We start from the raw sequence: 26,513 nt of genomic DNA, 5'->3' as shown, positions 1-26,513 counted from the left end.
GGAGTACCCCGAGAAAACTGCCGGACGCGATGTTGTCCACCACAAACTTACTTGGCCGGGGATCGAACCGGGGACCTTTGCACCAGAGGTAGGCACTCTGCCACTGAGCGACCATGCTCCCCAATTTCCCACGAGGCAATTTTCGTGTTGAGATACCAGACGAGACAGAGGCCTCCATAATGGCCTCTTCTAATAGAAACATATATTTCCCGAAAGAAGACCTCTTTTTCACTACATATTTTCGAGACTAGTCAGCCGTAACTTTTATCTAGTAGACCAGTATTCCGCAGTATTTTTCTCTTCGCGGCACACCAAAATGTTATTCCCCTCAAATAATATTGTACGACACTATAATATGCGTGTTTTAATCAACCTGTTGCTACTCTCTTTAAACAGAAATCTAATCGTGCATTTATTAATTTATGAACATGGATTATTTTTTATTATGACACACAAATGTATTGTAGGTTTGAGTTCCATATTATGTGAAGTTATTCTTCCATAGATACCTGAAATACAATAAAATACACTTTTATGTTAGTATTAAAGTAAATAAGTTTACTCATACCTTAAAAATGATACGTCTGCCTGTTTACACACAGGACGCTTGAGTCGTGGAGTAATCGTCGACAATGCAAGTCGCATTTCTTTCGAAAGATTTGAATTTCTCCTGCTTCGATATTTTAATTTCAGTCAACGTCGAGAAATCCGGTTCATACAAGTATATAGTTGGAAATTAACTCTCCGATTGATTGTACCAGTAGGAAGAGGATTAAAAAAAAAAATGATGGTAGCTAGTGAACACAGGACTATTTACACCACTTCTTTACAATAACAACCTTTCAGGTATTGTGTGTGGTTTCTTGATCATTACGATAAATTCTGCTACATTATGAAGTGAAATTTCTAGTTATACGTCTCATGATTGTCCTTTAGACTAAAGGAGGCAAATAATTAAGAGCAGTAAATTATTATGAAATAATTTGTGGCATGAGAGTGCAGGAAGAAACGGGAGAACCTCGAAAAAATCCACGGACAGGACTTTGTACAGAAAACTGTTCGCTGTATATCCGACCATTTCCGGTTTGGTGTTGCTACCTGGCGAATCCTGCTAGAACTATGGGTTTACTGGCAGGAGTATTGTTTGACATTGTAGGTGCGTGAGTGTTGCTGGTGAGTATTATCAAATGGCGCCGAAAATCAACTGTATTGGGATAGTTACGTAATGGCCCTCTTCCATGCTAAGTTTTTGTTCGTACACATTGTTAGTGTCGGGAGAATGGGTTAACACTCGAAGTGACGTCCATAACACACAACAGGCTCCCCTTGCGAAACATTCACCTGCGAAAACCATCAGGAGAAGGGCTGCAAGCAAAGTAACACCTGTAGTGCTAAGGGAGATTGATCGATTGCTGTACCAAGAAAATCATCCGACTCCACGTGATATGGGCCACAGATTCCACCTCGCACCGTCAGCTGTGAAGAAAACAATTCTCAAACGCATCAGATTGAAGTGTGTGCGAAAGGCCCGTGCACACCACCTGCCAACGCGTTATATTGCCGAACGTAAGATGAACTGCAGGAAACTGTATGAAATGTACCTGGCGGGTCCCAAGTGGAAGAAAGTTGTAGTGGATGAATCGTAAATGCCAATCTCACTGCTGGTAGTCACATTCGGACTATCACATACCGTAACATTGACAGCAGGGCGCAGCTACTTTGTTCGTGAGTGCAGGGAAATTTTCCCTTGGTCTTCGATTGTTACGGGCTTCGGAGATAAGGGTAAGTTGCTGATACGCAAGATGGACAAAAACGTGAATGTGAGATAGTTTCAAGAGTACATTCTGACACCTATCTGTCGGACAGACGTCCCACAATTGCATGGAATGGACGCCGACGGAACACCACTAAGGTTTTACCAGAAAATGGGAGAGGAATTGTGAATTCGTGTCATTCTGTTTGAATCATAGGTGTCCAAACTCGCGAGCCCGACGCACGTGAGCTCGGCACTTGCGCTTAACCGGGCTCGGGCTCACTAATTGAGCGCGAGTCCGAGTGAGCGTAAGCCCACTTGAGATTAGTGAGTGGGAGCCCCAGTGAGAGCGAACCCAATCGAGAGAAGTGAGTGCGAGCCCAGTTAAGAGAAATGATCGCGAGTGCGAATGAGCGCGATCCCAGTTGAGAGAATTGATCGCGAGCTCAGTTGGGAGAAGTGATCGCGAGCCCGAGTAAGTGAAAGCCCATTTGAGAGAGATGAGCGCGAGTCCGAGCTCAGTTGAGAGAAGTGAGCGCGATCCCAGTGGAAAATGGCCATCTGTGGTTTGAATACATTCCTGTGAAAAGCCCAGACGCAAGTTCAATGGATTTTTACGTGTCTTCAACATCGCCGCCATCGCATCGTGTATGGTCTGTGGAAAGCTTGCAGCAGAAAAGGGACAGAATTCCCATACTTTTCCTGAGCCAGAGCTTGCTGCAATGCAAACTGCGATGCCGTGTTTAGTCTACAATGCTAGGTCCAGTAGAACATGATCGGTGATGGCGGCGTAGTATCTCTTGAAGTGAATACCCGTCAAAAGTGGTTGGATATGAAGCGAACAACTTTCTGCATATCACAATCTCACATGGACGGGGATCGAACCAGAAACTTCTCACACGAGAGGTGAGCGCTCTTCCACTGTGCCGTGTAGCTCCCGGCTACCTTATAACTAGTTCCCTGTATTTTTTTTTTTCGAAACACGTACTTTAGCAGCCATGATTTTTTTCAGCTGCAGACGAGAATACTGTACAGACAATAAAATACGTCAGAGAATCAAATGCTGTACAAGAATATGAAACACATTAACTCAATTTCTTAAAATCGGTAACAGTCCGCGTCACATTCTCACTCCTTTCAAGCACACAAGTGTGCAGAGGCAGAGTTGTTGCCTAACACTGTAGTAGACAAACCTAGCCACATGCTTATCAACTTCTGGCGATCCAACACTGAAACACACGAACATACATATACTCTAAATTTAACTTCAAGTAAATCTTGTTTTAGAGAGAGAGAAATCGTCTGTCCTTTAATGAAACTAGGGTTGGGCACGAGCGAGTTTTCTTTGAAACTCGAGTCGAAACAGACATCTTTGAGCTCGACTCGAGGACCCGGCTTGAAAAATTTCCTCCAACTCGACTCGAATTTGGGTCGTTTCGAGCCGAGTCGAGCAAACACTAGCCAAATCTATCTATATCTTCTAAATCCTGTGTGTAGTTTCAAGTACTCCCTTCAAGTACCCTACATGCAAATAATAATAATAATATCGTGTATCACCGTGAAAGATAGGCGGTTTGTATCTGAATAATAAAAACTAGTTGGTTGCTGATCTCTGTCGTCGAGAAGTCTTCAGGAGGCAAGGACATCGTCCACGAAGTTCTGAGTTTGAGTTCTGGAGGAGCAAATATGCGGACTCGAGCCAAAAATTGTTGAAAGTTACAGGGCACCGGCCAAACATGTTCAAAACTGCTCGACCCGGGTTTAGGGTTATCAATGGCTCGAGTGGCTAGGCTCACAGCTCATCCACTATCGATCCAAACCGAGAAGTGTGCCGAGCCAACAACTTACCCAACCGAGCCAGCTCGAGCTGTTTGCTCAATTGAACCGAGCAGAGCCAGTTGACATCACTACCCGAGTTGGACTGAAAAATTCGACTATTCAGGTCTGTCTTGATGGTAAGAACTACATTAATATATTTATATTGGTGCTCATGACATTTGAGGCTGTCTCGTTATAAAAGAACGAGACGAGATGCGAGTAATGTCCCCTGTCGTGAGCAACACTAAAATATTCCAAATTACTGCTTACATTTATCATGGCTTTCGCTTTCCAATTTAATTAGACCATGGTTTCAAAACGAGTTGAACGAGCAAGCCATCTGTCAAACTGGACCTCAAAAACAGTGACTCGGCTCGGAAGTCGACTCGAGAAAATTACCTTTGACTCGACTCGAAACTCAAGTCGAGTTTTAGCTCGACCTTGTACCTATCCCTACACGAAACATATTACAATGTTTGTTATAACAGTATAACCAAACTTGTTGCTACAAATATACATATTTTGGGCATTCTTCGTGGAGCATCGTTTGATTTAGTGAATGAAAACGCTCAAAAGTAACGTGTTAAAAGCCAGTCGGAAATTATACACACGGCAACAGTCAGAGCGTTCGTCAAAAATACGTGAAAAGAAAAGATTTAGTTCGCTTCAAGAGTTCCTTTCAGGACAAAATCGATATTGAAGGCCGTCAGAAATGTGGGTCAAGGCAATGTGGTCGAACTACAATAGAAGGTGTTCTTTTCGCATTTTCTGCTTCAGAATTCCACAAAGGAAATATATTGATGTATGTGTTTATTACTTCTTTTTCAAATTCTTTTGAAACTTCCAAATAGACTTGACTGAACAATGAATACCCTTAACAACAGGAGTATTCTCCTTGTAATTAGAAGATTCCTAAATTCCTAGTTTGAAATCCGGATACTAGGATAATGAGATCATAAGAGACAGTCTTCATTTACCTTCTCATCCACACCTGCTGAACCTTTTTCCTAAAGTCGTCAGCCATTGTGTATATCGCATTGGTCCAGAAAAAAAAAAGGAACGTTTTCATGGTAAAATAAAATCACTGTCTTTTCCACCTGTACACAAGCGGTCTCGGGTTCGATTCCCCGTGGTAGCAAACTTTGTTAAAAAAAAGTGTAAAGGCTTTTTCAGGCCAGCCATCCTGAGTGAGGGCTTCGTCATTCACACCAGGCAAATGCTGGGATGGTATCTAACATATAGGTCTCAGGACACTTTCTTCCCCAATCCTTTATTTCTGCCCTTTCCTCGGATAATGTGATCGCCGAGGGACATCATCCCTCAAACGTGACGGGCTAACATGGCTATAGAAGCCAAAGGCCCAAAAAACTTATTCCCCTTTTCTCTCTGAACCTTATTGATCTTGTTTTGTGTTATATACCTACTGAAGATCAACGAATTGTGAGAGTACTAACACACGGAATTCAAAGGGAATTTCGTAATACTTAATACAATATTCTTCGTTATGATAGTTCATTTAGTTGAATAAAACTTTCAGGAGTTTGCTTTCTTCACTTGAAAAAAGAAAAAAAATCTTTTGGAGTATGTAAAATTCAAAATATTTGTTTCCAGCTTCATAGGTGAGGTGAACAGTCTGGATATTTTATATCAGGCTGCGTTCGTACAAAGTGACTGAAAGAATAAGATGCATTCCTGTTTGTAAGACATAAAATTAGCTTGTTTACAAAGATATAGCAACGATGTCTGTGATGAATTTCTAGAAAAGAGTGGTCAGAAGAACATCTATTTTCCAATGTATTCTCGCAGTCTTCCCATTTGAATGGCAATCTCATAAATTCCAATGCTTTAGTAGGATTCATTGCAAGGCTCAGAAAGGAAGTTTGACATTACGCTTCGTAGTCAAATCAGCGTTTTAAATTAGGACTTCAAATGAATAAAGAAATAGTCACTGAGGAAAGAGTCTGTAAGTTTGAGGGTATAGTTAAACATTCTGTATAGTTTCGCCTACAGGCTCTGGCTTTCCAAAATGTCTTTTGTGATGCATGGTCATGTATCCTGTTCAGCCAATACTTACCCCGTGGTGTTGTCCACGAAACGAGAAATTTTTGGCTTGTCTTGAAGACTAAGTGAAAAGTACATTTTCAAATTTGAGAGGAGATTCAAGAGTTCTCGCCTAATTTTCGAGACGAGATGAAAAGTTGGTCGAATCTTGTGGACAACACTATTTCATCCGAGTCTCAGATCTCAAACACTGTTGTAACATTACATGATTCATTTTGTAAAAACTATAAATTGATGCAGTGTACGAACATATTGAAGAGCACTTAATGTTTAAAGATACACAAGTCGTTACACAATATACGCCAATAAGAAATATGGTTTAAATTTTGTTATATCACACCCTTTGCGGACCTCTCATCCTGCAGAAGCATTCTAATAACTTTGGATGAAACTAAGAAAATCAGGACAAAAATTTTCGAGACGAGACAAGGTTACAGAGACGAGGAAGAATTGTTTGAGAATCAAGACAATTGAGAATACGAGAGGACACGAGGAAACTTTATTTCTCTTCTCATCTTGGAGGCAACATTACTTCTCCATAGTATTTGTCTTCTGGTCCAAGAATTGATATGGATCGGGTTATAGCGACAGAATCACAGACAGTTACGCGACCAGTAAGTGTTAGCACAGGACCCACAGGAAACTAGATATTGTGGCTCACAGCATGCGCCGACGGATGTTTTAAGATTGCGCGGAGACACTGCTTCATACGCTTTAGGTACACAAACACGACCCTAATAGAGGTAATCAAGACTTCAAATATTGACGTGAAGTATCCACACTTTTAAAATGTCCGTCACTGTGCGCTATCTTGGAAAATTCATAAGGTTTTATACGATTTTCACTGAGGTTTTTGCTCTAAGGAAAACCATATCGTGACGTATGACCACACACGACTCAAAATCAAGACCGCACACCGTGCTCATGGGTTCTCTCGGGGTTCTCCCGTTTCCTCCCACTTTCTTCATTCCACCATTTCACTCATTTCCCATCACCAGACCCGGGTTCGATTCCCGGCGGGAGCTCATGTGGTTCGGATTCCACGTTAATCAGTAGGTCCACGTCTCATATAGCCTCGCTGCTGAAAGGGACGCTAAACTAAAATCAACTCAACTCTCATTATCACCATCTCCTTTAGCCTAACCGGCATAACCATGGGACGTTAAACTTAGATTTCATTTCATAACTGTACATCTCGTGATGAGCTGTGCTGGGCGAACGTCTGGAGGGATAACGTCCTTCAGCCAGTACAAGGTCCGGGGAAAGGATGGTATCCAGTAGCGGCCTAGGCCTTGGATAAATACCATTACCACATTCATCTTGTGGCACAGAGGGCACATTCAGGAGAACTTTCGAAGGAAACAACGAAAAGTAATACGTAGGAATGACCGTAAGGCGGGAGGCAAGGAGGTGAGATGAGAATAAGAATAATAAAAATAAGAACAAGAACGACTAAAGAAAAATACACAGTCAATGTGCTCGCTATAGTCTAGTCAAATACACGAAAGAATAATAGTACTGTGTTTAAAAAAGGGACCCTACAATGCATAGCACATAGGAAACAATACGAACGAAATCTTCAACAAAAACACCATGGATAGATACCGTTACCACATTCAACGTGTGTAACTGGGAACATCCAGGGAAAACCACAGTAGGGTGAAAAAGAAACAAAGCACTTCGTAGTAACAATTAGCCAAATAATTATCGGCAATCTGTCATTAGAGCATTCGTCCAGTACACGAATGGTGTGTAAACTTGTGACAATACCGTATCGTATGCCACAGCTATGTGTCCGTACTTGTGGAAACTTCACAAGAGATGTTCTAAGTATCTTCCTTGGGTGTCAGCGCGGCCGACAATTCGTCGCATCATGGATTGCCGTACCCCTTCCAATCGTCCCAGAAGAGCGTCAGTTGATGCACGGATACGTTGTTCAAGTGTCGGGCGATCAGAAACTGGCTCGGCACGCAGGACACTTTTCAGGTTTCTCCAAAAGTAAAAGTCGAGGGGGTTGAGGTCAAGTGACCGGGCGGTCCATTGAACAGAACATCCCTGTTCAATCCATCTGCTGGGGAAAATTCTGCTCAGATATTAGCGAACGGTACGGCGGAAGTGGGCTGGAGCTCCCGTCATGCATCACCCACATGTCCCGTCGTACCTTCAGTGACACAATAATTCCAATAGGCAGTATGTTCTGAAGAAGTTCCATATAGTCTGTCCATCGAGGTGCTGTGAGAGAAATACTTGCCCAAGTAGGTGGTCCCCAATAATCCCCGGCCAAACATTGACGCTGAACCGTTCCTGATGGGACGATTCAAACATTCCATGGGGGTTCCTTGTATTCCACAGATGACGGTTGTGTAGATTAATGATGCCAATCTGACCGAAAGTTGCCTCATCTGTGAAGAGAATCGACAAAAGAAACCCAACAACGATGGTGGCCATGTGCAAAGACCACCAACAAAACATTTCTCTAGGAGGGTAATCCCCACGCGATAATGCCTGCACACGTTGAGGTGCGGTAGTAGTGGTTATCGTGAAGAATATTCAGCACATTCCTTTGGCTGATATACTGGAGGGCCACGTCCCTAGAGTTGACATTGGGATTATTCCAATGTCTTGTAGCACACGTTCGTCGAGATCTGGTGTACGAACATAATCCGGACGTCCTCCATGTTCACCCGTTCCAACAAAAGAGCCTGTTTCACACAAACGCCGAAAAAGTCACCAAACGTCTTGTGCGTCGGTTGCTGTCTGTGAAGATATTTGTTCTGGTAAATTCGTGCTACTGCCCGAATCAAAAATTCCAGTATTAAATAATTGATCTTATCCACCTTTGATCCCCCCTATTCTTCGTGGATTGCAACCGCAAACAATACTATTATTTCCGATTGTTAAAGGAAAGCACGTACCAAATTTCGTTAAAATTGGTTAGGTTTTTACGAAAGTTATCGTGGAAGAGATGGACGGACGGACGAACACACAACTGTCAATCGAGTCAAATGGTAAAGGCTTCGCTAACACTCGCTTCAATGTTTTCCTCAAATTAAAAATAAATGCATTTTGCGTCAGCAAAGTACTTGCTCTCTCTAACCCAAAAGTTATTTTAACTCTTTGCTTCCAGTAATAAGAAGTTAACAGGTTTCTGCATAAGTAATTCACTTTTAAGGTTTCGTGAAGTGGTTCTTGCCTTGAGTCTTCCTGGTCAGCTGGAGCTGTTTCTCTCTCTCTCCTTTTTTTTCCTTTTCAATTATTTCTGCAATAATTGCATACTAAAACCAAACTGAAGGATATGGCAAGATAATCATTTTTAGTTGAATAATGTATGATTAGAACCTTGTCTTTTGTGTTTGTTTGGCTGTCTAAACCAAAATTTAATGCTTCTTAATGCAGGTAATAAGTATTTCCTCATGGTGAGACATCAGCGAAAATTCTCTGGCTTCATTGAGAAACTTTCTTTTCTTACATTTTCTCTTCTTTTTTTTCTCTTTCTTTTTGTAAAACACTAGTTTGGATCATTCGTGCCAAAGGCACGTGAACTGTTTGTGAAAACTTGCTTTACTTCATTCATATCGGCAGAGAGAAATCTCGGTGTATCGCTCACCACCAATTCGACGTCATCCAATTTTTAACAGACTTCAACATACAGTAGATGGTGGTTCTCAATTCATCCCGTTTATATTATATATGAAATACAGCGGACTCTCATTAGGAGTCTGACATACTACAAAATAATACAAAATTTATCATTTTTCTTTTGCTTGTTTTTCATAAGTGAAAGGAGGTAATGCAACTTACCACAATCATAAATAATGTTATTCTACAACAGAAAATATAAACCTAAAGAATTTTGTGTGTTGCCATCCATAGAATTTACAGTGTTGCCAGAATAACATTTCCCCCAAAATCTGTTAAGCCAGCGACTAGAGGAACGAACTCAACTGCATTTGATTACGTATCGTATTGTCTTGGAATCATGTGAACTACTTTTTAAATAATAGTTGTATTTAGTTTGTAATAAACAAAATAGTTTTAACATAGTTATTAAAATTAAATAATATTTAAAAAGTAGTTCACAGCCACTGTAATCCAACTCTGGTGTGACAAACACCGTGCTCGTGGGTTTTCTCAGGGTTCTTCCGTTTCCTCCCACTTTGTTCATTCCACTATTTCATTCATTTCTCATTATCACCGACCCCTTTAGCCTAACCGGCATAACCGTGGGACGTAAAACTAAAAGATTTCATTTTATTTCCAACTCTGATGTATCGCCATCCTTCCCCATTCTACGCACAAGCATCACACTGACTGATCGAGTGAAAACTGTCGTAGTCTAGCTAGCGGTTCTGCTATACCGTGCTTCTTGCGTCAGCCTAACGAATTTGTTCAACAAGTAGTAGATCATAATGACTTGGGTGGACAGTGTGTACCTAGTATCTGTATTCTTATGTGTATACAGTACTAGTAAAAAGGACTTCTCTAACGAAGCTATTAATGCCTCTATACTGTTAATTTATTTTGTATAGAATAGAATAGAATATTTTATTGTCATTGAGCTTTACAAGCAATAGACAACGTCCGAATGAAATATACATAGCTATAGATACAGATATATATATAAAATAATCATTACATACAGACAATCAGTTATTGGTTAATATTATTATGAACAATCTAATAATATTTGAAATAAAGTGATACAGCAAACTAGGACACAATGTCTTGACATTCAATAAACTCTTGAATCAAGTAAAATGGATTCGTTATTAACCAGTCATATAACTTTTTCTTAAAAACCTTAAATGGCAGCTGTTGTGTGGAGGATGTTAGTTTATTAAATAGCTTTGGTCCTATAACTAAATAACTATTTTTGATCTTCGATAATCTAGTGAAGGGTATATCAATTTTCTTACACAATCTAGTATTATATGTATGTACTTCATCTCTGAGTGTCATATTTGCCAGGTTTTGCTTAGTGTAAAGTAGCACTTGATAAATATATACATTAACTACTGTCATTATCTTAAGCCTGATAAATAGTGGTTTGCAGTGTTCTTTATCATGTGTTCCAACAATAATCCTGATGGCTTTCTTTTGCAAAACTAGAACATCATGTGCTTGGCTACTGTTACCCCAAAGCAAAATCCCATATCCAATTATGCTGTGGAAAAATGCAAAATATGAATTCCTCAGATACTCATAAGGAACTGTATCTTTCAATTTTCTTAACAGAAAGAGCACTCGGGAGAGCTTTGTACATACATATTTGACATGTTGTTCCCAGGTTAGTTGGCTGTCTATACGTATACCAAGAAATTTAACCTCAGATGCATCATAGTTTCCTCTATCATTGCAGTGATTGAGACTAAAGGTTACTTTTTTTGTTTTATCTTGATTTAGCACAAAACCATTTCTTTTAAACCAGGTCGCTGCCTCTCTTAATGCAGCTTGAGCTTCTATATACACTTCTTCAAAGCTTGTATTTATGTTAAGTAACGTAGTGTCATATTTGTTATAATGAAACCTAATAATTATATGATGCGAGTTATCTTATACTTTTTTGTACAGTATGTGTTTGGAAAGACGACAGTTAACTTATGATCATGCATTACTCGTAAATCATTGGTATCTGTCATCCCTTCCAAAATATTACCATCCATCTTACACTCTAAGCAGATGAAATCTACCTTTCTCTCGTGATGTCGTAAGGTTTATTTAATTTTCCTCTATTTTTTACTGGAATGTTCGTACGTGTTAGAATACCAAGGTTAACAGAATACCAATTGAGTTGACAGAAAGCGATGAGAGCCGTCCGATTTGAATTTATCAGTGCAATCGGAAATTTTAACATTTCTTTACATATTGACATTTCCGCTTATGTTCTGCCTTCACGTCGCCCCAACGCGCACAGTATGGCTAAACACTCGAATTTCTGGCAAAAACGAAAAAAAAAAATGCAAAACCATTGAACCAACGCATGGAATGTATTGATAATTGTCTGTAAAAGGCAGCTCTGCTTAAAGGCATAGAAGGAAGAGCATCTCTTATATGATAAATCTAAACGTGGCAGTTCTTATAGTTACCGCTCACCACTATGTTTAAACGCAGCCTCCAGGACGAAGTTCGAGTGCTTATACTTTAGTGCTATTAGTAGTTAAGTTCAGTTTGCAGATGTCCTTAATATCATCAGATAAGACCGTGTTTTCATCTTTAGTTATTGTCTAATGCTTGTCGATGTTTTTAATTCTGGTAATTTAGAACAGATCATTAAAGGAAAAACATTGTTCACTTGTACACTTTTGATTTCTAGAGATTTCTTTTGTATCAGGGCAGGTCATGCCTGAAAGAGAGGTACTGACATTTTGTATGATATATGTTCATGCCAAAGTGCTTACAAGCTGCGCGTTTATGCGCCTCTTTAATACGTTACATTCGATACATCCATAGGTTAACACATACACACAAAGACGTTGAAAAGGTTTTAGGTAAAGAAATACTCGATCCGTCAATACTAGAATTTGCATTGCCAGTGCTTCACGCACATATCAGACTATGAATGCCTTCTATACATTATCCACAAACTACATGTTAAAAAGTGGCAAGTTCGTGTTGAAGAATATAAGATAAAAATAGCAACCGGAAGGAAGAAATGCATTCAGGACAAAATTAAAGAGTGAAATGGGCCTACTATTTGACAAACCTAAGCCAGGATATGGAAACACCAATGATGGCAACATTTCCAGAAGTTTCTTTGCAAATCAAGAAACGTCTGAAAAGATTTGTGGCATTAATATAGATATAATCAGAAGATATAGAACTGTGCTACAAGCTATTTCTGGTGGTCACGAAATAGATAAGGAAAAGTTTCGCACTTACGCTCTGGACACAGCAAATCTTTTTGTTAAGGAGTACCCTTGGTAGCCTATGATCCAACTGTATACAAGGTACTCATCCATGGTTCGGCTTTAACACACGCTGATTCCAATAGGGCAACTGACCAAATAAGTTCACTTATTTCATTAGGCCACGTGATTTCAGGCTTGCGGAAACCCCTGAAGAAAGAGTTGGATACTTGAAAGAGAAATACTCTATTTAAAATGTTACCAGAAGTTGATTGAATTTAAAAGGGCAAGAGTGATTCGGAAAGTGACTCCCAATCTGGAGCTTCAACTTGAAGATAGTTCAAATTTCGCATAATGACAGAAAAGTGATGTTTAAATTTTGTAAAATTGTGTTCAAAACCTTAAAAATGCAATTAAATATATTTACCAATGCATGCATGTACGTGTCTTTATTACCATTTAAACGAACTAATCTCAAATACAACTTTGCCAGAAATTCGAGCGTTTGCTTCCCAATGTGCAGGGTTCGGAAACAAAAGGGTATTGCCACACCATTGTACTTCCTCTAGAGCCGCCGGTGCAGCCGAAGGAATTAAACTATCGGTTAATTGCTATAAAACTTATTCGTAGAATTTAATACTAATATATATATATATATATATATATATATATATATAAAACACTATAAGTAGGCACTGTTAAGGTAATGCCTCGACCACTGTTAATTTGATGCCTCAATGATTGGTTAACAGTAGTCCCGCTCGTAGAAGGAACCAATTGAATCGGTCGTTGTTGAAAGGGGATATGCTTTATTGTATTTAAATGACACATATCGCCTTTTAACAAACTATTCATGGGGCCGCGATGGCTCAGTGCTAGAACACTCATCTCTTATGTGTGCGATCTCTTATTCGATCCCAGCTCCCGCCAAGTGAACTTTGTGGTGGACAAACACCGTGCGCATGGGTTTTCTCGGTGTTCTCCAGTTTCCTCCCACTTTCTTCATTCCACCATTTCATTCATTTCTCATAATCACAGTCTCCTTTAGCCTAACCGGCATAACCGTGGGACGTAAAACTGAAAGATTTTTCTTATTCGATCCCAGCTCGCTACAAGTGGGCTTTGTGGTGGACAAGCATATGTGCATGGTGTTTCTTGGTGTATTCCCGTTTCCTCCCACTTCCTTGATTCCAACATTTTATTTATCGTCTTCAGTCTCGTTTATCCTTCATAACCGTGGAGCGTAAAACTGACAGGTTTCATTAAGAAGAAAGAGTAGAGGTTCATGTTCTCTCTGGTCTTTTAGAACTCTTATATTTTAAATGAGAAATATTTTAGACTGTGTGGATTTTTACCAACAAGAGAGCAACTATGAAGTTTCTAGACATATTTTTTTTTCTTTTGACTGCTGCTCACTAGACATATAATTAGTAAAGTTAGAGACGTGAATCTCACATCTGTCCATATCTAAGCAACGTACTTCCCGAAATGTAACATGCCCATTGAACGTCCCAGTTTTGACATCCTGTGGAAATCCGAGTATCCATTTATGACCGGGAAAGGGACCTCCAGCGAATTCCTGAGAGATATTTTTGCACTGTTTGTGGGATAATACCAGGACTACGTTTGGCCATTTAAAGATTGCCTCGGAACTAGTGTTGCCGGCGAGACGAGAAATAAGGTTGTCTCGTCTCATAACATTTGTAGGTTTAATCTCGATTGTCAAAGTTTTTCTCGTTTCGTTATAAAATTCGTGCCCCGATGTTTCTCTTAATTTCATCTAGAAATTATCAGACTCCTGCGTCATGAGATGTTCACGAAGAATGTAATGAGTGGCGCAACCAGCCATGAGCGCGGGAAGTCCATTCCCCCCCCCCCCCCCCCGAAACTAACCTGGCCTATTTTGTACAGCAGCACTGGAGACAAATTTTGGAGAATTAAAAAAAACAATCAGTATTGCTTGTCATTTGTCCAGTATCTTTAAAAATGTGCATACTAACACACACTCATCGTGCGTGAAGAGTGTGCTTAATTTGCATTGAGGTATGAGAATCACATGCGAAATATAGTCTTGCAATAGTTTACTTCTGTCGGTTTCGAATAACTGTCTCACCTGTAGCCAACAACCCCCACAGACAAAAGGCAATGTTCTTATGTTTCCCGCTTTCTGAACATTTTTCTAAGTTTCTACTAGTTTCGTGCTATGATCCATCCGTCCACTCTAGGTGTGGTCAAGTAAGTGGTAAGCAGTAAGTGACAGAAGTTCTTTCCGTTTGGTAAAATTTACTCTGGGGATAACGGTGGTACGGCTGGAACGTACAGAAAATTAATTATTTTGTTTTACTGAAAACTCTACTCAGATTCCTTCTATTCTGAAGTTATTTACGAAACTAATTTCATCAAACGAAAAGAACTTTTGTCGCTGACTGTACCCACTTTATCGATTGATATCCTTATAAAACTACGAAAATTTTAATGCCATATTACTAGTTATGCGAGCAGAATTTCTCGTGAGCTGGCATAGTGAAGCGCATAGCTTTGCAGGTATCAGTCAGTAACAATACATACCTCCACACCTATGCCACTTCTGTGCAACAGTCAGCCTGTGGACCAATGAGACTTTTCTTTGTAGTCAGAGTGGAAATTCCGTTTATTCTTGGTTAGTCTATTACTCGTATTTCTAAACTTGACTGTGTTTCTGTAATCCCTTGATAGATTATTACCAAGTGATAACAGAAAATTTGTAAATTTGAATTTTTGTTTTAAGGTCTTTTAGCATGTTAATAATATGGATAACTAAATTTCTTGTAATGAAGAGAATTAAAACTTTCAATTTTGTTCATATCAGACGTCGTTTAATGCAGCACGTCGTTTGCAGACTACTTTACTAGGTAATCTTGGTCACTCCCGAAATAAAATCCTGGTTGCGTCACATGATGTGATATAACATTTAAACCATCTAAGTCTCTTTATTATTATTGGAATATATTGTATAATGACTTACGTATCTTTTAAACGGTGATCAGTTCTCATCATCTTGTTCGTACAACAACTTGATTAATTTATAGTTTTTTGTATGAGTCGTGTAACACTAAAATAATGTTGGACATCTAAGACCTCGGTGAAGTGTGTTGCCCACGAGACTCTTGAAATTTTTCATCTCTTATCTATCTATTAAAATGCTACAATAGCAATTAAAAGCGCCTGAGCTCCAACCTATAACTTTGGCTTTCAAATCTTTCATTTACGGTTGTGTGTGATTTCACGTTTAACAGAGACAAACATAACATTTTTAGTATGTGTACTTTAAATAAATTAGTTAAATACATCATTTTCATAAAGTTTGTTTTAAAATTATTGTTCAAAGCCTTTGTATTTTAATAAGCCTTCTCTAAAATCAATGCACGTGATTTGTGCTGCCATCTTCCGAGTTCTTTTAAACTATGTTGTGGACGTTTATATGTTTGTGGTCAATCCTTTCGACAATGAGATCTCGGAAACTACAGACTCGAGAAAGATGACGTTTTCACTGATCGATTGCAAATTTCATGTAGATTGTCCAGTTCTAATTGAATATTTAAAAAAAAAAACATGGCCACTATTTCTTTATTACATTTTTACGGGTACATTGGTAGTGTTGAAATTTAAAAAAAAACTAAAGCATCACATCCTACGCATTATACATCCCAACACCATATTGTTGTATGTCTCAGGCGTTTGTTTCATGGCCAAATAATGGTGAAAAAGGAAGGATAATCATTTCTCCAGTCTAAGATGAACATTTATTTTTGGAGTGTTTTGCCCAATGAACACCATATATAACTGACATTATAATTAATTGTGTATGTAATGTATTTGCCTATTACATACTGTATGCAAGAAGAAAGAAAACACTGGTCATACATGAATTTGAAACTCCAACCGGAAGTAGGCTCAAATCTTGCAAACGGTGCGAGATACTGAGAAAAAATAATCGAAAAGAGTTTCCCCTTTGATACCCCTTGGCTTTTTAATCAATACGTCTTTCACTTGTGTCGGTAAAGGGACATGTACATATGTTGTGAAGAATGAGAAGGAGATTTATGCTCATATGCGAATGATGCACTGTGTAGAGAGCGCAGGTTCAGCTAGTCTTATATATCAAAATGCTAGGTTTATGTGTCTGTCTCCAAAGAAAAGTTCATATGTTTGTCTCCAATCCTTTCGACAGTGAGACATATCAAATCACAAGTGCTAGAAACGTGTCGTTTTCACTGGTCGATTACGAATTTTGTATTGATTATCCAGTTCTAATTGAATATTTAAAAAAAGTGACTGTTATTTCTTTATTACAATTTTTAGGAATGCACTGGAAGTGTTGAAATTTTAAAAAAGCATCATATCCTATGAGTTATACATTCCAACAGAACATTTTTGTATATAGGGGTTGTATATCTCCCAGGCGTTTGTTTCATGGCCAAATTATAAACGAAGCATAACCATTTCTCGAGGCTAACATGTAAGATGAATCTTTATTGTTTGGAGTGTTTTGCCCAATGAACACCATATATCACTGCCATTATAATTAATTGTGTACGTAATGTATTTGCTTATTACAAACTGCATGCAAGAAGAAAAAACACTGATTATACATGAATTAGAAACTCCAACTGCAAGTAGGCTCAAATCTTGCAAACGGTGCAAGATATTGAAAAAAAAACAGTCGAAGAAATCTCCCCTTTATGGTGTCCCTTGCCATTTTTTTTCTTCAAGACATCTTTCACTTGTGCCTGTAAAGGGACGTGTACAGATGATGTGAGAAATGACAAGGAGACTCTTGCTCATATGTGAATGGTGTGCTTTGTAGAGAGCGCAGGTTCAGCTAGTCAAATTTAAAAAGAGATTTCTTATCTAGTGGCCAACATGGCCCGTAACGAACACACCCATTAAAACCCAAAGAATATTTCTATTCTTTTATTCCTGTTATTCTTTATAAGTTTCCACTGTGAGCCTGAATGTACCGGGACATGTGGGACGTTCCATGGACGTATGGAGCCTTTCTAAATATTCATGATAATGTTAAGTATTAAGGCTATATTCCAAAATGTATACTCCATATTTGTACTACCTCTATTTTCATGTTCTACTCTTTCAGGATTTCGAAGTTTGCTTTCGCAAAGCACAATATTCTTATTAATTCGTATGTATTTATAAGGAAGACAGTTTAATGCTGCTGTGACGAATTCGAAATTGCATCTAAGCTCTGTGACCCGCACAATACGCTGCAAAGAAAGCTGGAAGGATAATTTGTTGTATAGAATCTCTATTAAAATGATAATAGTACTTACACTTTAACACCTTTGGCTTCACATGCACATTATTTTTTTGCACCTTAGTATGTACAGTCACCAAATCTACACTTCAGCAACTTTCGGTGACACCTATTGGTGAAAGTACCCACATATGTATTTGTATTGCGTATATGACAATATTCTTCCATTATATGTTAACGAAATTTTATAATTGTAAATTCTGTAAGAACTCTCGTGCGTTACCTATAATCGCAATTACTCTTTAAGTGTTATTGTCTAAATGTTGACGGTAACAAGATACTCTATATAATATCTTGTTCTGACTTATAAATTTGTTTGTAGTTGTATTGAATACATTTTAAGGAGAGTTACATGAATTTTCTTCTCTTCCTCCTCTAGGATATGGCTCAGAATGGAGCAACACATCCAAATGAGGACATTGACGAAGGCCTGTATTCAAGACAGCTTTACGTTCTTGGCCACGATGCTATGCGCCGCATGGCAACATCAGACATCTTGATTTCAGGATTGTCAGGGCTTGGAGTTGAAATTGCCAAAAATGTTATTCTTGGGGGAGTCAAATCTGTTACTCTGCACGATAGAGTAGCGTGCAGTTATGCGGACTTATCTTCTCAGGTAAGTGTCGAGGTTAAATAATAATAATAATAGTATTAATAAACAAGAGTTGTGTTAACCCTTTAACTGCCACAATGTATTAGCAAAAACTCTATCCCTGGAGCCAAAACATAATTTTGATTTTTCTAATTTTATTTGTACCGATTCTGCGTAGTGCATGTGTATAATCTTCGAAAACAAAAAAGTGTGAGGCATCCATAAGTGCCACACGTAACAAATTTATAAAAACAGTGAGGTATAGCGTTCAGTTGCGTTCAGTTTTTGGATCCATACAATATACAACGACTGTTCATTTAAGTTTCATATTGCCCCTTCCCCCTCAAAACATATTGATCCTAGCTTGGAATTGTTCAATGCAGGTACACGTTGCAGCATCCCACGATGTTATGAGTTATTGCTCATCTGAGCCCATCTATTGTTGAGTGAAACGTTATTAGGGGTATGATTGGTGTCAGATTGTGGAACGAGTGGTCAAAAGGACCAGCAGATGCGTTAAATTTTGTTTTAAACTTGAAAGAACTGGTACAAAAACGCACGAAAAGTTGCAGGTAGCGTTCAGCGAGTCGCGCAATAACTTTTCAGTGATTTGCACGCTTTCAAGCTGGAAACATTTAATGGAGGATGATCGCTGTCGTGATCGCACGTTCCGATGTCTGCAAGTTGAAATGAGGAGAAAAATGTCCTGGTCAATGCATTTTTGAGATCCAGTTGTCGACATATTGCGTATAAAATTGTGGGGAAAACATTTAAATCGGATCATATCACCAAATCTTACACAAAAACCAAGGAATGCGGCGTGAATCACAAAATTCATGTCAAGAATTCTCACAGGACCAGAGGCACACTCGTATTACTATCAGTAGGAAGCTGAAGAAAACAATCTCCTACTTTCCTGGCCAGTATCATCACAGATCATTAATCGTGGGATTACTGGTACGACTCGGAAATCAAGCTAATGTCTCAATAGAAATTATCTGGATCCTCAAGCTCCAAAAAGGGCAGACAGGTCTGATTCCGGGTAAAGTGCTGCTGAGTGTCTGACATGTTCAGTACTTGATGTGTACACAGCTATGTTAACGGTTATGCGATTTCTGTTCATCGTAAACGATCGGACAAGTGCCTATCTAGCGTTGCAACACGACAAAGCTCCGTGTCACAAATCAGGAATATTGGCACTTGTCTTAATGAAAAAAAGAAAATCCTGTCGTACACCATCCCAGATTTGGAGGATCTAAGTCTATTTTTTTTTTCTGTTCCTACACTTAAGTCCATTTTGAAAGGGTAACGAGTCGACACCATCCAGGATGATACGCGGCAAGGGAGCTCCGGAGCATCCACAACAGATATTCCAGGATTGCTTCCAGCGATAGTGATAACGTTGTAATCGACTCGTAAATGTAACAGAAAAGTACTTTGAAAGTAAGGGCAGGGAAAATAATTGATTTTTTTTACAGTATCAGTCTAAGAATTAAATAAACTTCTTTGTGTTGGGACCAGTAATTTATCTTTAAAATATGACAAAATGCAACAAGATACCTTGAACCGTTCCAGAGATAAAGTAGTGTAATATTTTGCCGAAAATCGCACGTGAGGAATGGTGCCTAAGAAGCCATCTTTGGCGTTCTGTGTCTCGAGCTTTTTTAACAAGAAGAAACTAATACGGGTGTCTTACTTTTGTCCCTAATTTTAATCTGTTAACCCTCCGATACTCATGATATTTTTTAACTCCAGATTCCCACCAACAGGGGTACAAATATACCCCAATACAAATTTTTGTAATTAGAAACATCCTTGTTTGTGGCATCGATAATATTGGTATGTTAGTTTATGTTGGGTTGTGCTTTGTTAGGTTGTGTTGGTTTTGTTAGTGTAGGTTACTTTATGTTAAGTTTATGTAGGTGAGGTTAGCAGAACAGAAATGTTTTTATACGCTATAGAACTGTATTAATTTGGTAATGTTCTTGTGGCAGGAGAGGTTGCAATATTAAAATATGAATGCAATATTGCAACGAAACATTAAAATAGGCTCTAATATTCCCGGTTCTTTCTTCTATATTTCGTTGAACAAAAATCAAAGAATAAAATACTTAAACAAATATGGTAACATAGATACCCAAGGAGGATACAAATGTACCCCAGTGTAGGTTTTAGCCACATCTGTAAAGCAGATCACCTTACAGCATAATTGTTATTGAGGAAATAAGTTTCCTTAGTCCGGTCCACAATGTAAAGAACGCTTGTCAACCTCGGTTGTCTGTGACATAAAATATTCAGTAAAACAAATGCTTTGGCCAGATGTTATTTTTATTTGTTATGCGTAATTGCAAAAGCTACAGTACCTTTTAATACGAAACTGCATTTTTAGTTAAAGTAGTTAAAAGCATATTTTGTGCATATTGTTATCCATGGTCTGATTTGTCAATACATGTTCTGCAGAACAGTGCTAAGGAGTAAATCTCCATAAACCTATGAAAGTTATTAAAGAAGAATGGACAATATGCAGTACGTGTCTGGTTACCATTTTTAGCAGCCATTTCGGAGTTGAAGCTCGTATGATATTTTCATTTGAGAGTTCCATTTTGAAGGTCACGAAGATTGGAGATAATTTCGACGGAAGCTCTTCCAAACACTTGTAAAGTGTAATTTCTTGGTTAATTTTAATCTGATTTGAACGATTTCTTTTTAAGCTGAGGTTAATTAGTTACGATTTATATTAGTTTCGATTTTTGGTAATCTCAGTTGGAGTTTAGAAAATCTTATGCAACCCAAGATTTTTTTTTAATTGCATGGAGAATAGCGTTGTGTGTACAACGCTATGATCAAATAGTATAGACGAAAGTCATAGAAGACTGTTTCTAGAAAAAAAATTCTTGTACATAATTGAAATAACTTAGTTCTGAGCTTAAGTGTGGGACCATGTACACTCATGTTCAAAATTATTGTCGCATGTCTATAAATATGTTGTTGTAGGATTATAATTTGACGACGAATTCTTCCGATAATTCTTATAATAATTCGTATAATCGGCAAAGACTTGTGTGTATGGCAAATTTCATGTCAAAAGAGCAGTAAATAAGAACAATAAAATGAAAACAAAACTTTATTGACCATTTAGCAACGTTTTGTTTTACTCACTCTAATTTTCATATTTATAATTCTTTTCCTATGACATTTACTACACACATAAATTTCCTGATTATACACATAGACAATATTAAAAGTACACTGCAAAATCATTATCAAATTATATTCTTACAAAAAGACAGTTATAGATATGGGACAATCATTTTGGACATGAGTGTACATGTAAGACAAACGCCATTTTTGGTATGAAGGTTACATGTGATTTCAGGAGACTAATATCACAGGTCTGCAAAAATAAAACAATGCTAAGCTGTTTTGGTTTAGTTAACTGATTCGTATGTATTGGGTGCGCTGAATTCAGGAATGACAACAGTTTTGTTCTGGGACGTCTAGGTTTCGAACAAACGGGTGGTCATTGTTGAACAAAAATATGAACACAAGTATGCGATTTACAGAGACAACATTAACAGCGTAACACAAATTAATGTACAGAAACACGCACACACGTGAAGACAAAAAAGTAATACCACCCTCAATCAGATTGCTTGTGAAGTCGTCTTTTATAAAGATCAAACTTGGTTTGGAGCTTGTTTTTTGTAGGTGGCTGCCGGAAGATCCTTAAACAACATCCAGCAGTAGTCTTCCATCATCGTAACATTTCAGTTTCCCTGATACCGTCATTCCATTTCTTTGGTATCTTTATGGAAACACTGCCCCTGCTCTTCACTTACTGCTCCTACATTGTCAGGAAAGTAGTCAAGGTGGGAGTTGAGAAAATGGACTTCTAAGCTCATGGAGCAGCCAAGCTTTCGGAGCGCGTACAACATTTTTTCCCACCATTACCTTGTACTGTGGGTCCTTTCGGTTTCCCAAAAACGTTTTGATGACCACAGTAAAGGCAACCGAAGCCTCTTTCTGAGTTGGAGTGATTGAACTGGTGAAGACTTTGTAGGATATGTGTTTTCTAATATCAAGGTCAACAAAAACCCAACTACTCGTAGTGTTTTAGCAACAAACAGTGTAGCTAGAACTACTTACCAACGTTTTACAAATCTAAGATGTAATCTTACTAAATTCGTTTTATGAACAGATTTATTGTTTTTGGTTTGTCTTTGTAATCTCGTACTCTCATTCATGACACATTACGATGTGTCAGTGATCCCCATCCGGACCAATATACATGTATATTCAGGTTTTGTGGAGCACAAATATATTTAATCTTCCATGTTCATTTTTATTTTCGTGTGATACATTTGCAATTTAGCGATTTCCAACTACATGTTTGATCACATCACATTACATTTCGATTGTGCAAAAACTTGACATCCCAGAAAGAAACGGGGGGGGGGGGGGTCATTTTTTACTTCGGTGCACACAGAAGCGTAAAAATCAGCTAAACTTATGCAAACAGCTTTTTGGTTGCAGACCTGTGTATTTGAAATTACCTTTAAAGCAAATCTTGAAGTTTTCAGCTTCTGAATTATTTCAGCTCATAGCCCATTATTTACTGCCCGACTTTTGATTGTGTCAAGTAACATTCAATGTTCCTAAACCATAATGTTAAGTGATAGGTTCATTTGGATCTTTCAGCAGCGAAACTATGGGACGTTTGTCTACTGCTTATTGTGGGATCCGAACCACATGAGCTTCCACCGGGAATCGAACCCGGGTATTTCACGCCGAACGTGCTTGCGCTAACTACATAGTCACAGGAGAGTTCGGTAAATAGAATTTTGAAAATCAGGTACAGGGCTAGCATAAATGATTAATTCATTTTGAATTAATGTGTATACGTGTATTACTCCTCAAAATATAGCCTTTTCAAAACGAATGAATTATTTATGCTAATCCTGTATTATGCTGTATGTGAATATCGAGATATGCAATCTTTCTACAAACTTTCCTAAAGTATTTTGAGTAATTATAATGATATAAATATAAATTATGTAATAAATATTGTTAGATTATCGAAACTTACTTTCTCCAGTTGAGTCGTCTCAGTGAATGTTGTTGTAATATAGGTTCACGTAAATTACCATAATTCACACGCTACACATTTAATTTCTTTTTTTGATACCTGCCAGCAGATGCTATATTTCATATCGCATTTTTTTTTTTTTTTGTTAGCAGTAATAATTCATGATGTGTAAGTGACCCTCAAAAAAAAAAAAAATTCTCTGGCTCTAAAGCTCTTAAAGCAATGACCAGCTAGATGGCGCAAGTATACGGTGATATGCGGTCATCTCAGTGACTCTGATTTATTATTTCTAGACGTATATTTTCTAGACTTATCGTTAATTCACGTAGCTCCCAGTGTTTCGTGGATGATGGAAACATACGAATACATTCATTCATGATTTTAATGTGTTTTAGCTGTCACATCGTAAGTACAATCACTTAATGATAGTTTCTTCAGAATAAGAATATTTGTGTTATTGACGTATAATATTGTTCTTGCACTTACAATACATTTTTTGTTTTCAGTTCTACTTAACTGAAGATGACTTAGGGAAGAACAGAGCAGAAGCGTGTTGCCATCGCTTGGCAGAATTGAACACCTATGTTCCCACGCAGTCGTTTACAGGTTCTTTGACAGAATGTTTCATCAAAAAGTTCAGAGTAAGTAAGAATATATTTAGGATCAGATGAAGAGATACGTATTAAAATGTCCCGTTCGGTTTTGTCCTTAATTTTTCACATTTTTAAAAGTGTTTCAGGAAGTACTGACAAAATAGTTTACACTTGAAACTATGTGGAATGGAAATAAACATCGAAAAATCGAAAATCATGAGAATATCCTGTGAAAACGCGCCCTAAAATAGAACAAAGAGAACTTGAAGAGGTCGATCATTTCAAGTACCTGGGAAGTATGTTGACGAGAGATTACTGTACCAAACAGATCATCAAGAATTCGACAAAGAAGCATTCAACAAGGAAAGATCATTCTTAACTAGCAAGCCCAATATTGGACTTAAGAAGAAGTTGGTCAAGTGCTATATATGGAGCATTAGACTGTATGGTTCAGAGACTTGGGCATTACGAAAGTTAGAGAAGAAATATTTAGAGAACTTCGAAATGTGGTGTTGGAGGAAAATGGAGAAGATAAAATGGACAGAGAGGGTAACAAATAAAGATGTTTTAAAACTGATAGGAGAGAAGAGGACACTTCTAGCCAGCATTCTTCGTAGGAAGGCCAATTGGATTGGACAAATCTTGCGAACAAATTGTCTTCTTCATACCACAGAAGGAAAGATGGAAGGAAAGCAAGGTATGGGAAGAACACGACTGATCGATGATTCAAAGAATGGAAGAAAATATTGGGAGTTAAAAGAGGAATCTGAAGATCGACAAACGTGGAAAAACCTTTACAGCCAAACCTTATTTAAAATAATAATTTTACAGATCAGAAGAATCGAAAGTATATATATGAAATTTTCTAGGAAGTACTTCATACTGTTACGTAATCGCTGTTATTTACATGTCTTTAATTTTGCTCGATTCGCCATATAACGTTAAGTCAATACGTGTTTGAATATATATTCTTTGATAATGGAGGAAGGTCTCGACAACACAGAGTATTTTACAAAGTAGTGTTTTCTACGTACTAAGTAAGTACGCAGAAGAACATGAGTATTGTTCTTTGATTGCTGCAGTATTTCGATGTTAAGAAAATAGGAAGCTGTACTGATTACCACTCCTCAAGTTAAATTCGTAAGGCAATATTGAATCAATGCTTCCCTCTCTCCTTCCTTTTAGGGAGAGCGTTTGACAACTCATGAAGCTTCAGCATTTCATTAATACTTGATGGTTTCACTTTTGTCATCAGCTAAGCTAACAAGGCCTGCACTTTAAAGTTGGATTCTACAAAACGTTGCAATAGGAACAACTCCTTCAACGTGCTTATCATATGATGAAAAAAACATCATTACTTTTCATTGTTTTCTTTACATTCTTACATTTTTTAAAGTCTGATAATCGGGAATGCGGCGTAGAAAAGAAACCGTCTCAACCGGCATGTGACTGAAACTTCAGCTGAGAAACCTGTTTCTATCCTACACCGGTATCGATCTATGCCGTTACGGTCCTACGTCGCTGTCCTAAAATGATTCGTATCAATCCTTTAAAAAAAAAAAAGTTTAATCTGTGCTGGTCTCAGTCATAAACTCTTGTCGATCCTATGCCTATGCGGGTTATATAAATACGTATGTATGGACTGCATACGATCGACGCTTAGAATTCACTAGAGCACAGATTTATTTCTCAGGATGGCAACAAGAGCTCTGCCAATTTATTTTAAATTATAGGAATTCTCAACTTGAATACGATTAATTGGAAGCAACAAAATATCAGTGCTAAATGATAGTGGATGTTAGATATAATTTGGAGGGTGCTTGGTCAAGACATCTCAGATATGGATATTTGATGCTGATAATAAATTTCCGGTCTGTTCTGTAATATTTACAGATTGTTATGGATAGGATATGTTCCCTACGTATTCTGAATATTACAAACGTACTTGCGTTGTGACTTCTGAATACATAGGGAACATACGTACGGCATGTTTGGTATACCATTACAGAGAATGTTGCCACACCCTGGTGAAACCGCCAGATCAACATCCTAGACGTATTTTTTCTCCGTGTATTATAGGAAACACACCTAAGAGACAGTATTTAATTACTGTAATCTGTGATAAATTTTACCTGTCATTACTTATTCGCCACTCTCTCTACTACATACTTTAACACAGGCAATCCGTGGGCCAAAAATTGATCAGTTGACGCTCTTGTATATATTACATATTGCATATTCCAATCTACATTGTGAGAAGTGATGTTGAAGTGGATGTGCCTACCACGTATCACCTTGCCGAATGTGCGTCATAAGGATATCCATAACCTTTTTCTACGTCTCATAGGAGGTTAAAACGTAAGATGAGGAGATGCGAGAGTCTTAGTACTTGTAAGGCACATCCAATGAAGAAATTTTGGATTTATTAGAATAATAATAATAATGTAAATAATC

The 26,513-nt window shown here is 38.0% G+C and overlaps 1 protein-coding gene across 6 annotated transcripts in view; it reads left to right on the top strand.

The window, feature by feature from the left end:
- The window catches only part of LOC145687959 (ubiquitin-like modifier-activating enzyme 1), a 163,155-nt gene that overhangs the window by 71,154 nt on the left and 65,488 nt on the right, over positions 1-26,513 (top strand). For all 6 annotated transcript variants that reach the window (XM_081761561.1, XM_081761562.1, XM_081761565.1 and 3 more), the window contains exons 2-3: positions 18,168-18,404; positions 23,973-24,107. In XM_081761561.1, the coding sequence (XP_081617687.1) occupies positions 18,168-18,404; positions 23,973-24,107 (372 nt within the window). The remainder of the gene's footprint in view (positions 1-18,167; positions 18,405-23,972; positions 24,108-26,513) is intronic.

Source organism: Thermobia domestica, chromosome 6 (assembly GCF_964235325.1).
Source record: "Thermobia domestica chromosome 6, izTheDome1.hap1.1, whole genome shotgun sequence".
Classification (NCBI taxonomy): Eukaryota; Metazoa; Arthropoda; class Insecta; order Zygentoma; family Lepismatidae; genus Thermobia; species Thermobia domestica.
The sequence above is the reverse complement of the archived record's forward strand: the minus strand, read 5'-3'. Positions and strand labels throughout refer to the sequence as shown.